The sequence below is a fragment of the Cinclus cinclus genome, chromosome 2 (genome assembly GCF_963662255.1).
Source record: "Cinclus cinclus chromosome 2, bCinCin1.1, whole genome shotgun sequence".
In the NCBI taxonomy this organism is placed as follows: Eukaryota; Metazoa; Chordata; class Aves; order Passeriformes; family Cinclidae; genus Cinclus; species Cinclus cinclus.
In genome coordinates, this window is record NC_085047.1 from 18532702 (window position 1) to 18547393 (window position 14692).

Sequence of the window (14692 nt, forward strand, 5' to 3'; positions counted from 1 at the left end):
ACAGCACGCTAATGTGGGACACTGATTGTGCCAGGCAAGGCAGAGCTCTGCTCAAACTTGCACAGAGTCATGTTCCCATCTGTCCCGAGCATAGAAAGCTTCTCGTTTCATCTTGGGTCTAGGGCAGACCAAGGAAGCCACATGAAAAAAAGCTGTTGCTTGCTCCTCTGGATCAGGCTTGAGTTCTGAGGAGTAAAATAATAAAGAACACATGTGTGTAATTAAAATACAAAGGAAATGGAAAGGGGGATAGCAAGGAACTGTTGAGCATCATAATTATAGACATCTGATTTTACTGAAGGAATTGGAAGACTCTGAATGACTTCGCCCTATAGCTATTCTAATCTTGAGGAAAGAGAGAGTGTATTCCTTGGGGGTTGCTTTGTTTGTTTTAAATTACTTATGTTTTCACAACAACTTTAGCATCGTTTTCTTGGTAGTAAAACCTATATCTGCATCACAGTTTCCACAGAAATCTCTATTTTAAAATTCACAAATGTAGTTCAATAATTACCACATCAGTGCCAAATTGAGCATTCTTTTAGGAAGACTCCAGGAAATAAAAAATATCTATCTTATATTCTTATATATTTCTTATAGTCTATCTAATATTTCCATGTGGAAAAGAACTTACTCATAAGTTTGAATTTATTTAAAATACTATCTTTAAACAGTCAATAATTTTACATGATTGCTAAGAATTTTAGGGTGGTTTTCATTAAATTGCTTGAGTGATTTTTAAGTAGTACCCGAGGTGGTTGAAGCTGAATGGGCTTGACATACATAGGACACTTCTAACACATTAAAATACTCCAGTAGAATTCACAAGAATACAAATCCTTCACTAGAATCTGCTTGGTCTCTTCTATTTTGTATTTTAGCTTTTTTTACTGCAAGGAACATCAAGGAATCTCCAGGCAAAAGCTCTCATGAAGTTTGCTTCTTCTTTCTTTTCTCCTCTCCTCACCGTTTCTCTCAGATTTTTCCATACAACAAGATTATTTGCATTTAAGGATTCTTTGTTCTTTGCACTATACTAGATGGGATTTCTGTGCCAAAAGCTAAGAAATTTTTGATTAACTGATAAAAGCCTGGAAAATGTATGGAAATGAGAAAATAGCAAAGAAGATTGATTTTTTTTTTCATTTACAACAAGTTAGGTTTTTATTTATAATATGCTAGTGAAAGCAAGTTTTAAGTAGAGAGCATTTGAAAGGAGAATAAGAAATAGGTAAAGAAAAAGAAAGATAAAAAGAATAAAACTATCATAGAAAAAAGGAGTAAATCTAGTTCTATGCCATGTTTGTATTTCTAGAAACCTGGACTGAAACAGGTTTGTTGTCATATACAAAACTGTATTTTTAGATTTTTGAGTGTGGGGTAGTTTTTCAGTTTTCTTTGTTCATTGGGGTTTTTTTTTCAATGTATAGTCTGTATAAGTAGTAGAAAATCTTGCTTCTGCAGTGAATAAAGGAAACACACAAGTGTAATGCACACAAAATACATCTAAATATGCAGTTGAGAGCTCAAATTTGTTCTGTTGCCATAAAGTGGTTTTATATTCATGGAGACTTGTGATAAATATGTCCTTAGAAGTCCATGGAAACACAAACCACTGATTTGTATTTATTTGTGTTTTTAGTTGAAAACTCAGTGTTTTTCTTATGTCACACAGTGATTATTACACAAATATACGGGATATGTGAAATACTGAAAGATTGATTAAATTTATTAAATTCAAAGGATTTGATGTGATTTTTTTTCCTATTATGTCTGCAGGAGAAACCTTACAAAGCTGTCTCTCATCTTCAGCCACATGTTAGCAGAAATCAAGGCTATTTTTCCAAATGGACAATTCCAGGGTGATAACTTTCGCATCACCAAAGCTGATGCTGCAGATTTCTGGAGAAAATTCTTTGGAGATAAGTAAGTAACTTTTGTAAAATCCTCAATTATTTCTAATCATAAGCATTAAAGAAAAAAAAAAAAGAAAAAAAAAACATTTCACAAATCCAAATAAGAGTTGGTGGGTGTTTTGAAGATATTTTCTCATTTAAGTCATTAAATCTGAAATTGCTGAGTTCATTGTTAGTAGGTTGTTTTTGTTTTTTTTTCCAATGCTGTAATTTACTCAAAGGTAGTTCTGTCAAGGGTACTTAACTTCAGTCTTACTCCAAGGAATACATTTGTTCTATTATAGGGTAAAGATAATACATTGCTGTAGTCTCCAACCCTGGCCCAGGTATCAGGGTTGAACTTGGCAATTTTTTGCAGAAAGAAAATCTGGCCCAATTGTTCGGGAACTAAAAAACATTAATGCTAGAAAATAACAAACAGCAAGCTGAACAGTTTGCACTGAACAAACCAGGAAAGATAGTACAGGGAGACTAGTTCCATGCAGGAGGACAAATGGACAAAAGCAAGTGTTAGGGCATGGCAGGGGTATTTATAAACTTGGAGGAGGGGAGGAATTAAGGGCTGAGTTTAGGGAGGGGTTGGATAAAGAAGGGCAAATAGGAATGTTAAAATTATTGCAGCAAAAAAGAACCAATGACAACAAGGGAATCAGAGAACTTTCTGGCAATGATGAACAGACTGGAACTGGAGGATTCTGGGGGTGATTTTTTTCTCACCCCTACAGAAGGGTTTTCCCACAGCTTTGAGCTGTGGTCATCTGCACTTTTACTGGAGCTAACTCCAACACACTGCTTTTGTAAAATGTATGGCAAATCATGTCCTTTCATATTAAATATATATGTATTATACAAAGGAAAACTCTAAAGCCTGAATTAGGAACTTGAAGTTAGTTTTTGAGGAAAGTATGTTTCTTTATCTCACCTTTAACTATCTAACTGCTACAGTATTTGGTGGAGTGAAGTGTGGATATGTGATTTAATCTATATAGGAAATGCAATAGTGAAAATGTAAAAGTAGGGATACGTGGGATTTTTGTTTGTTTGTGGGAAAAAAAGTCAATTTTGAATACATGTATAAGGTAGTAGAAGATGTGCAGCTTGATCACTTTCTCATGTGGAAATGTTTATAAGTGTAACAGTGACATAAGAGGAAAGCCAGAGGCAATAGGTTGGTGTATTTTTCATTATAACAGAGCAGTTATTATGGTCATCAGCTCTGGTATCTTGCACAATGTAGGCAGAACAATTTCTGCAACATTCTGTTGCATCTTCTGAGCATAAACAGCTCATCAAAATAAGTAATTTTTTGTTTAGAATACCAGCGTGGTAGGTTGGCACTTTTGCAAATCAGTTATGTTCAGTGTGAATTTACAAATTTCACTTCCATCTTGTTTTTTTTTTTTGTTAATTTAAACGCACTCACTGTCAGCTTTCCTCTTTCTGGGCTCATGGTAGTATTTTCTGGTAATTTCTTTCCCATGTAAGTAATGTTAGAATGTGATGAAGGTGCTATATCTGTCCTCTGTTTTGTTGGAAAGAAGGAATTTACCGTGTCCTGTGTTACCCATTTCAATGTGAATATAATTTTCAAAATAACTTCAAAAGTTCAGTAAAGTTTTCTGAAGGATTAACTTAAGTGACATGTAGGGTTCTCTATCAGACAAGACTTTTAAAATACATGTCAGTCAAGAAAAACAGGATCTTTGATAAAATGACTAATGATCATGTTTGTTCAGTGTTGCTATTTTTTCTTCCTCTCTTTTTCCCCTTTGCTTAGGAACTCTCAGAATTTAAATTTCTTTCTGGTACTTCTCTTTTCCTGTTGGGCTCTGTCCTTGAATGACCTTTAGCAGATGTCTTGATTGCAAATTGCATTTCAGTTATTGGGATTTGCAAATCTCCTCTGCAAGCTGCTGTTTCTTTCTATCATTTCATCTGATTCAGTTTCCTCAGTTGCCTTATTCTCTGTGCTGTTCCTTTTTGGGATTCTCTGCTGACTTATACCATCTGTGTGAGTTTCAAGAGATTTCCTTCAAGTTTCCTTCCAATGGTCTGGTCCTGCCAGTTTCCACTGGGAGATGACATTGGGAGTAGATTGGTATCTGAGGTGTCAGACAGTGGGATACTGTAACATACTAGTAAATTTTTATCAGGACAAGGTTGGTAAGGAGAATCTTTCAACTGCATTGCTTCATCTGAACAACTCAACTCTACCCTTGTCTTTTTCTTGTGCACATGTAACTCTTATCTCTTCTGACTCATCTCCTGGAGCTCTTATTTCTAAAACCTTTCATGGCCTCAGAGTTCTCGCCATGTCTTTTCTAGGATTTGTTTTTTTCCTGCTTATGCAAATTTCTGCATAGAGTGCAACTTTAAATATGAGCCTTCAGTACAAACCCTCAGACCTTCTCTGATCTCCCCTGTTGTGTACTTTAATAGGGTTTTTTTGTTTGCTTGTTTTTTTTAAGAAGGATGACTGAATATTTCAGTTTTGTTGGCTTTTTGCCTGAAACACCTGTGCATCTAAAATGTCTAAGAATCAAGGCAGTTTGGTGGCATCCAGTTAAACATATGCATCTTTGGTTTGGTAGTATAGTTTGAAAATTTTTTTGAGTTATTTCTGGTCAGTAAATAAGCACTTTTACTGATGTTCCCAGCTCCTCTCCAATAATGTGAAGCTGGTTTTGTTGCCTGTTTTATAAGCAAGGAGCAGTAGATCTGTGCTTGGCAGCCTTGCCATTATCTCAGGTTTAGTTAATTGTGCTAAAGTAACTATAAAACATGTAGCAGCATATATGTCAAACAAACAGATGAGAAAAAAAGTCCATTTGGCATTATGTTTAATCTCTTTGTTGAACAAAGTGCCTGAAGCTTTTTAAACATTAATTATTTTCTAATCCTTTTAGAAATGTGTGGCAGATATGCCTGTAAGCCACATCCTTTACAATGGGCCTGTTGTGACAAATTAGTTTGCAAATATGCTGGTATCGTTTCCCTAAAAGCAAAGCCTGCATAAAGGTTTTGCAAACAACTCATATCTTTCTCTAACCTGGCCACCTAAAGGTAGGCCCCTAGGACTTGGTGAAACCCCCAACTCTGCTTAGGCAGTGCAGTGAAGGAGTAGAGGGAGGTACTTGACTGTGTGCTCCCTGGTAGCATCTCTGTTTTATAGGGCAATCCTGGACCCCTTACTTGTTTCTGAACAGCAGCCCTTACTTTGTGTCACTGACTAAGGCTGCTCAAGATTAGAGCATAAACAAAAAGTAGGTTGTGCTGGATTTTGGCTTCTGATGGGAAACACAGTGCAAAACACATTTCTATTGCAGTTTAATCTGACTGGAAGGAGGGCACTTGAAGTATTAGATTAATTAATAATTTTTTCAACATAGTATTGTCATAAAAATCTTCCCATTTTTAAACATAATGAATTGGATGACTTTTTATATAAAGGATTTTTTGCACTCATTTCTTTCTGAAATATTACGGTTTTTATTTTTTAATTTGAAATATTTTAAATAGCAAGAAGGTCACCAATATTAATTTATGTTTTTAAGTTGACTGTTTGGCTCTCAGGTTTTGAAAATGCGACCTACACTTCCTTTTACAGAAAGCAATGCTACTGTTTGCTGTGGACTAAAATCCGAAATGCAGTTTTCATGAGTCCAGTTTGTACTTTATAAAACAAACAAAAAAAAAGAACTATTTTTTTTTTACTGCTCTTTTTCCAGGGAATGGGGAACTTCTGGTTTTATTGGTTACATTTGTCTGTCTGAACACTTGCTGCAAGACTGTACAGCTGCAGTTAAGTTCATTTATCCTGTTACTAGTAAGTGTCACAACCTGCAGTCTTTCCTTTGGTGTTTAGAGCTAGTCAGGTGTAAATTCATGTGGCTTCAAACTCATGAGCAAAGTAAATGACTCAACTCTTTCTAGTCTTGGATTATACATCTAGCTGCTCTTTGGATTTTTGTGAAAATACTGTGTAGAACTCAGCAAGAAATTTGAATGGCTCCCTCAGAGCAAAGTGCTGAGGTAACCACATATTCTTGGTCTTCAAATACCTTCTCAGCTTTCGCAGTTCTGGTACACCCCTAAAAAACTCCTAGACAATGCTAGTAGTTGGAGAAGTTTATCTGGGAAAGAATGCTGTGTGAGAGCAGCAGATATATCAATAATGGAAATCATCAGCCCTCACACATGCAGAAATTATAAAAGGTGTTCACAGTCAGAACCTTTACAACTGTGAGGTTTTCCACAGTATTGCATGTTTCAGAGGACAACAGGAAGCCTTGGAAATTATAGGATGTTTGGAAGGGATCTGGAGACACTAATGTGGGGTTTAAAAGTGTGTAGGGAGAATTGATAAATCAAAGTGGGAGATAAGGAGACTTTGATTGTCTGGGTGGATGAAGGGTGTTAATAGCCAGCCATACGAAGGAGAAAAAGTGGAGGTATTGATTTCCCTGCAAGGACAAAGTAAAACATGTATCCAAATTAGGGGTAGGTGAGGGGGTCAGCAGTGATCAATAGAAGGCCCAGGATTATTTTGGTGTATGGATTTGTCAAGGAAGCTGACAGAGAAAAGGTACCAGGGAAATGGGGAATAGACTGGATTTCCTTTCTGAAAGCAAAAATCAGGAATGAGTGAGAACATTCCAAAGGCTGAATGCCTGGAGTAGGTTGTCTCTGACATTTTCACAGGCTATATGGGAAAAGACAGCCTCTTGAAGCATATAAAGGAGCTGACCAAAAAAGAGCTAAGAAATAAATTGACACAAGCTTTACCTGTACCTAGAAAGAACTTGATAATGTCAAAAGCAGGAAAGTGGGGAAGTCAAGAAGATGTGATTTTTCTGAATTGGCAGTGATTGCTAGAATACAATGATTGCAGCAAGCAGTTTTAGTGGAGTGAATCTTCACCCCTGGTCCACCATTATATTTGAAAAAAATGCTAGTTACATGTACAGCTAAACAGTAATGTTCAGTTTGACTGTGAAATTGTAAGGCATGTAATAAGCAGTTACATTTATTAATTTATTTGAAGGTTGTATAGAACCACCCCCAGTGGGTTGTAAATATGCATGTAAAGCACAATCTGATGTGGCTGTCTTCATGTTGCAGAATGAATCAGCAGCAAAATGTCAATATTCTTAGATTTTCAGTTTTTTCCATCATTCTGCCATTTATTTAACTTCAAAGATTTGTATTCTTTATTGTGGAACTTTAAAAATCTTAAAGCATTTCTGTTATTGTTTTCAGGTAAATTGATTTCCTTCCACCTTTTAGTTGCTGAGGAAACAGAAATTCGTTCACTTTTGAGAGCAAAAACATTACTATTTTAATGCTCTTGTATTTTTTTCCAGATGAGGCCTGAAATGTATTTAGTTTTTATTGGAATTTATGCAAAAATGTGGCTATTGATTTCTCTGCAGCAGTTAAATAGTGCATTTCAAATTGATATTCTAAACTTCGTGTAGCTGTGGTTCTGCTGTGGTCAGTGCTTTTTTGGCTCAGGATAGAACAGACACAACCTCAGTGGTTTGGGTTCACAGAAGAAGCAGTAAAACAGGCAGACCACAATGCACAACTTATCTGACAGTTAAATGCTTCCAAGTTCAAGAGACCTCAGATAAGCTAAATTTTAACACCTTGTTAATCCCCTTAATTTATTACTTGATTTTCTGTTCTTGCTGCTGATAGTGCCCAAGAGCCCTATTACTGCCTAAACAGTGTAAAAATACAGACTGAAGAGGTGGTCCTGGCCCAAAGAGCTTCAAATCTGAGTATGAACTGAAGTGTAAAGGGAAGCCAAAGACACAGATGAAAGTGGAAGAGGCAGTGGTCCAAATGCCATTGCTTTCATCACTGTCAGGACAGGTGTTTTAACAAGAGGAACTTTTAAAGAGGAGATGAACAGAAACGGGGCTTTTGGAGTGTGGTTCCTTCTTTGGCTAATCAGTAGCACAGGCTTATTGATAAATTTGTTTAAACTTGAGCTAGAGACAGAAGGTACTGTTCTCTGGGTAATGTCAATAATCTCTCTAGACCTCTTTCCTACAAATGCAGGATGAAAAAACTTGAGTAAGACAAGAGGTAATGTTATAGAGAAGAGCAAATCAGTAGAAAGTTGCAAGACAGTATTAGAAAATGGAAAAGAACAGTCTTCACAGCTGTTCTGGGTAACTAAGAATAAAGTAAAATTGCATGTACAAAAGATAGAAGTTCTGATACTTGGCACATGAGATTGTGAGACAGGAGAACACATTCCCCACGGATAGGCAGGAGAGGCAATGTTTTAAGTGTAAGAGGATGTGGGAAAGCATGAGCATGCTTTGGGTTTGTGGTTAAAGATCATAAAAATCATGAAAATATAGAGAAGTGTATCCCTTTGGGGACACCTGGGGAAAGACAGAGCTCCTGCATCTCCTAAGTAACTTGCTGTGTCTCCAGCAATGTCCAGTTATACAGCTTTAGAAGTGGGTTTTGGTGGTATATTTCCTCCATTTCATAAGGCTGATTTTCTCTCTCTTACCTTCTCTGTTCTCATATGTATTAATCTGTATTTATTCTGAATGATGTCACTATTTAGCAATTGTACTGGCATGATATGGCAATTCCTTTTTTCCCTTAGGACTGGACTTCTCAAGGCTTCTGTATGTCAATTATTTGCTTTGCAGTTCAGAAGCAATGGAAACATGTGGCCTCTCAGTTAAAACTGAAGCAGCAGTCTTAAGAAAATGCTCTTTTCAGTGGTAATAAGTCAAAATCCACATTACTCACTGCAGACTAACAAAAAATGTTGTTTCTATCTGGGTCAGTATTTGCTTGAATATTTTTGAGATTGCTCTGGAAACAGTAATGGCCTTTTCATGGTGTGGTTTTTTTGGCAACATTTGACAGAGTCTCTTGCAGGCAAAAATGTTCACTGTTAAGTGTAAGTTACACAGGTACATGTTTACCTCCCTAGACATTCTTGTGGTCTTCTCTGGTTCAAATGGAAGCCGTGTCACTTGACATTCCAGGATAGCTGCATCTCTGCAGTTTCACATAAGTGCTGTACTCTTTGTGCTCAGGAAATACATGCTTCATCTCCGGGTTTATTTTAATGTCTTTTGCTTTTTAATGATGTAGCAACATTTGAGGAGTTTAAGAAAATCCCATGTACACATGAGCAGGGCAGGACCTGAGAGGACAAGAGAGGACCTAAATTTCTCTGCTAAATTGCTTGAAAATCACATGCTGGACACTAATCCTTTTCCTTTAAGCATATGGAAGTTGTGTGGATGGTGTTTAAAACACTTATTTGAGATTTTAGAGTCATACTTCACTTTGATGTGTTCCAACAATAGTAAATAGATGCCATCTTATATAACAGTATTTTTAAAATCTTATGCTTCAGTTAGAACACTTTTGAATTCATCATTTTTCAAATACACCTACTAAATTTACTATTGCAGAAGGAAGGGAGAGAAGTTGTGTCATTTAAAGAGGCCTGTGGAGAAATGGCTTATTTTCAGGTTTTTGACAGGAGAAATGGCTTCGTTTAGGGGTTTTGACAGGAGTCTTTAAGAAAACAATCCCAGGGTAAATACCAAGATCCAGATAGTTTTGTTGATTTGAGAGATGCACTTCAAATCATAAAAGAAAACCTCTTAAGGAGATATTTTTCAGGATAATTTATTTTGTTTTGTTTTCTTTCCTTGAATTGGCATGGGCTTGCTTCTACTCTAATTATGAGGAAATGTAGTACAAGGACATGTTTTATATAAATCATCTCCTAAAAGATTGGCAGGTAGAGATTAGGATTTTCCTGTTAAAAGTCCTTCTATTCTTTTACTGCTGTACATCATGTACACTGTGTCTTTCTTCATATTTTTGTTTCCTTCTAATATTATCTCTCTGAAGATTTTTGAACTGATAGAGGGTTGTGATAAATTAACATGTAGCACAGTAACAGTATGTATGTGTAATTTTGTGAGATTTTTTTTTCTTTTTTCTTTTCTTTTTTTCCCCCCTCAAGTTGTATTATAAAAAGAGAAATTGTTACCAAAGCTCTGGTTATATCTCTTTGTAATGTGTGCATATGCAGTAGGGCTGTAAACTTTGGGCATCAAACCTTTGAGGGAAGTACAGTCACTGTATAGCACCATCCTCTCATGTGAGAGACTCCCCAGAATATTGTCTCAGCTGAAGTCAGTCATGGGCACTACTTCTATAAGAGACATCTTATGTAACTACAATTAAGTATCTGAAATTACTGAGACCTGCACTTCCTCAGCCTAATTCTGTAGACAACTAGTGTTACCAAGACATCAAATCACATCTTTCTGATGAGCTGAGGCAGAGCTGACTGACTCATCTCCTAGACAAGTGTCCACAAGTTCAGACTAATAGCATGAGGCATATGCAGAATATCTACCAGCCTCTAGTGCAAGGTATCATTAAGACAGGATGGAACAAATATTACAAAGACAAAGATCCCTGAAACCGTTTCTAGGAGATGCCTTCTATGGTTCAGGACTTGAATGTGGCAGGCAGTGGTTTCATTGCGACCAGGATTTTATTTTTTTCTTGCTACAAGTGTTTTATATATTTAAACATATGCATATATTTAAATAACAGTCGAAACATGCTGTTAACTAGGACAGTCCCAATCTCAATCTTGGTCCTGTTCTCTCTCCCCTTCCACCACCTCTGCCACCAACGAAAACCCCAATTGAAATAGCTCTTTAGACTTGAGTCATGAGCTGGTGCCTTCAAAGGCTGTGTATCCCCTAAAAGACAAGAAAGCAAGAGCAGTGAAATGTTAATTCAAACAGAAACTCAACTTGCTGTGCGACTTCTCCCAGATCTCTGTCAGAGGAGGGGTGCCTGAAAGATCACTGGGTTTCAGTGATGTAGGAAGGAGGAGAGGACATTTCAGAAACCTTCACCTTGTGAAGACTCAGTAACACCTGCATTTAATGTGTGTGTGCTGTCTGCAAGGTCTTAAAAGAGCTCAGGATATGTGTGGATCAGCTGGAGACAGACACTGGGGGAGAAATGATCCCTGACTGTTTCTGTTTCAAAATATTTAGAATGAATGATATGGAATGATAACTATAAAGTAGCTGCTGAGAAATAGGAGTTAATAGGTTTCAACAACCAATTCACACCTTCATTTAAAGAAAGCAGAAGATAAAAGACCTATTCCACGAAGCTGCAAAGAAAAAAAAAAAACCTGCTGAATTTAGTGTATTTTAAATTTGGGGCACTACTATTCCGAACACTTGTTCTTGGAGAAATTACAAAAAATAACTTGAGATGTTATTTCATTAGCTAATCACTCACTTTCCAGCATCTGGTTTTTGTCTTAACCAGAGTACTAGACAACAGAGCTCTAAGAATAAGCTCTCCTGAAGACTTGTGTTTTCTTTGTTGCTGGTGGAGTTGGGGGTGCAAGGTGTTAGTGAATAGATAGCTGAAAATCCTACTTAATAATTGCATCTAATCCATTGCATCTAAGAAACTGTCTTGTGCAAGTCATGAAAAAACAGTTGTTAAGGTGTAGTATGGCTGTGATCATATCTGATAAATGCTGGTTTGTTTTGTTTTAGGGTTATTGTCTTAACCTTTAACAAAGCTAAAAGCAATAAAATTAGTACCTGCCCCCCCCCAAAAAAAACCCACAACAAAACAAAAACAACTAGACACACAAAACAACAAATAACAATCAAACAGAAAGCTCTCAAACCCCACAGTCAATCCTGCATCTTTTCTAACCTCATTTCAGCATGATCCCAGAGGTGTAACATTTTAGGGTGGTTTATAAAGAGAATCAGAAGACATTCTGGAGCCATGGTTACAGGAGCTAAATAAGCAATAGGCACTTGAACTATGACAACTTGAACACCACAAAAGCACTTAGTTTTCTGGGTTTTTTTTTTTTTGTCTGAATTTAATGCAATGTTTTATTCTGTCTTTACCATAATGAAAATTTGATGTGCATTCTTTCTTAAATGGCATCTGATGTGGTAACACTCTTCTGCTCTTTGTGGTTTCCTGTTTTTCATACACAGATGAAATATCTGCTGAGATCTATTAAACTTCCTATTTTGTCATTTATGATTTTCTCAATACAAGCCTGCATGTAACAAGTGGATTTCTTTGCACTCAAAAATGTAGAGAATATCTTATGCAATAGAAATACAGTAATGTATCTTTAGTGTTGACCTTCAAATTACTTCTTGTTTTGATTTAGGATAACTACATAGCTTTTGTTAAACAGGAGGAACTTAATACAGTTGGTTCCCTGCTCTCCCCCCGCCCCCCAGCAAGTAATTTACATTTGTGCATAAGAAAATAGTTAGAAAAACTAAGGCAGTTTGAACTAATAAAATGTATAGGAAATATTACTGAGTTTGTGAGGCGTGTGTCATTTCTTGATTTAGCAGTTATTAACAAAATATCAAAATAAAGTCGTGAGATTTTGTCTTGAATAATTATGTATAGGTCATATTTTGGTTTATTAAAATGTCTTTAAAATATCATATAATCTGATCTCAATATGTGGCAGAATATTTTTAAGAGGTCTTGTGGCTTGGCAAAATTTGGATTTGGCCCTAATGACACAAGAAGAGTTGCTGTTATTGAGAATGATAAGATGGAGCACATTCGAGTGATCAACCTTATCCCAGTTTCCAAAAAAGTACTTGGTTGGTAAAAATAACTCTAACCTGCATTATCTTCAACTGTGCAAAGAGAAACAATCTGACAGAAGATGGCTTTGTGTGTTAGAAAGGATAATTCTAATTTGTTGTCTATTAAAAGTTAATGTAACTATCATGGGTTTATGACAGGGCTTGATCACTCTTGCTGTCATGTTACTTAAGCACTGTTTATAAGCTTTAGCTATAGCAAAAATCTCATAATTGTAGATATTAAGTTGATGCTTATCATTCTGGGAAGGGAGGCTGTGAAGAAAAGAGTTCTTTAAAAAACATAGAGCTAGTCCTTTACATTACCTATGAAAGGATGTAAAAAACATAGAGCTGGTCCTTTATATTACCTATGCAAGGATGTGAGATTGTTTGCAACACCTGCTTGGTAGGGTATTTTGGTTTTTCAGTGTTCTTTTTGTTGTGCTCCTCAGGAAGCTTGAATATTTATCATTGTGAAATAAATGACACTTCAGTTGTGTTTAAATTATGGTAAGCCCTTTTTGTATTTGCTTTGGTTGCTTTCAGAAAACTTAATTTGTAGAGGTTTGTTTTTTTTCCCCCTTCTCTGTAGAAACCTAATGCTGCCCTTTACTTATGTAAAAGTTCAATTTTGATGTCTAAATCAAATCTGCAATATGTTATTTCATTGAATTTATTCTTTCTACCTGTTTAACAGAACTATAGTGCCATGGAAAGTGTTCAGGCAGTGCCTTCATGAGGTTCATCAGATTAGCTCTGGTTTGGAAGCAATGGCTCTTAAATCTACTATTGACTTGACCTGCAATGACTACATTTCAATTTTTGAATTTGATATCTTCACTAGATTATTTCAGGTAAGATTTGAAAATTTTAGATACTTGGGTGAACTTGAGAAGCTTAGTGCCCTGAGGCAAGGAAGCAGATATTTTTAAAAAACTAAAATAACTAAAACATTATGATTTAGAATAAATTGTGCATTTCTTTTAGTCTTTCAGAGATGTTTGAGGCAGCAACACGCACATCTGAAAAACTGGAAACATCCAGCAACATCTGGTTCATTTCTGCATGCATCTAATGTTATTACGATAGCTTTGTGTTTGCTGCGTACTTATTTTTCACTATTTTAAAATACATTTCTAGAAATGTAGACACACTGATAATCAGAGTTCTAGTTGTGTTTTTTATTGTGCATTTTTATCTACATATATGAGGTGTTTCTGCAAACACATAAGTTACAAATTACTTTCTTTTAGGCTAAATATAGGCCTAACTTTTCTTTATGAAGATATTTTTGCCATTAATGCTTTGTTGCTTATTTACAACAAGGGACTATATTTGGGAGTAGCATCAATTGTATTACTGTTACTATTTATCTGAAATAAGCTTGTCATGTATGTTATATGTCTCCTTTAATCTCGTGTCTCTTCTACAGAACATACTTGAGATATTTTAGTCAATATAGAAGACTGTAGTAGTTTGCATCCAGATTAGATGTGCTGTTTCTGAATCTCTCACTTTGGATATTTCTTTTGTATATAGAATCCATTGAGGTATACAACCATTTATTTGTTAATTTATTTTCTTTACTGTGTACAGTGGTAAACTAGTACAGAGCCACAGCTTGCACTAGGGAAGGTTTAGACTGGATATTAGGAAAAGTGTCTTAACTTATGGGATTATCAAACACTTAGGGACATGATTTACTGGGGTACTTGGCAGTGAGTGCTGGGTTAACAGTTGGACTCCATAATCTCAGAGGTCTTTTTCTAATCTATACTTATATATCATTATTATTTAGCCTGATGGATATATGTTCAAAATATCAATTTTACTTCAAACTCTGGGTTGATGTTTGTTCTGTTTTCCACATTGTCCTGTGCTAATTGTTGCTTAGATGTCCTAGTTTTGCTATTGTGGGAAAGTGTACCATTATGAAGTTGATAGTAAAATCTGGCAGGAGGGGATTAATGATTTTAGTATATAGAGTTTTGATTTTGATTATCTCTTATCCGTTCTGAGTCAAAGCAGTGTCACAGTTGCAAATGTTAATGGTGTCAGTAATCTCTTTTTAATCATACCATAAATATTGATCACTTA

At 35.9% G+C, this 14692-nt stretch overlaps 1 protein-coding gene across 6 annotated transcripts in view; it reads left to right on the forward strand.

Annotated features, from left to right (window-relative positions):
- The window catches only part of CBLB (Cbl proto-oncogene B), a 122699-nt gene that overhangs the window by 64797 nt on the left and 43210 nt on the right, over positions 1–14692 (forward strand). For 4 of the 6 annotated variants that reach the window (XM_062512111.1, XM_062512137.1, XM_062512119.1 and 1 more), the window contains exons 3-4: positions 1780–1926; positions 13293–13449. In XM_062512111.1, the coding sequence (XP_062368095.1) occupies positions 1780–1926; positions 13293–13449 (304 nt within the window). The remainder of the gene's footprint in view (positions 1–1779; positions 1927–13292; positions 13450–14692) is intronic. The other 2 variants (XM_062512129.1, XM_062512148.1) reach the window with 1 other exon arrangement.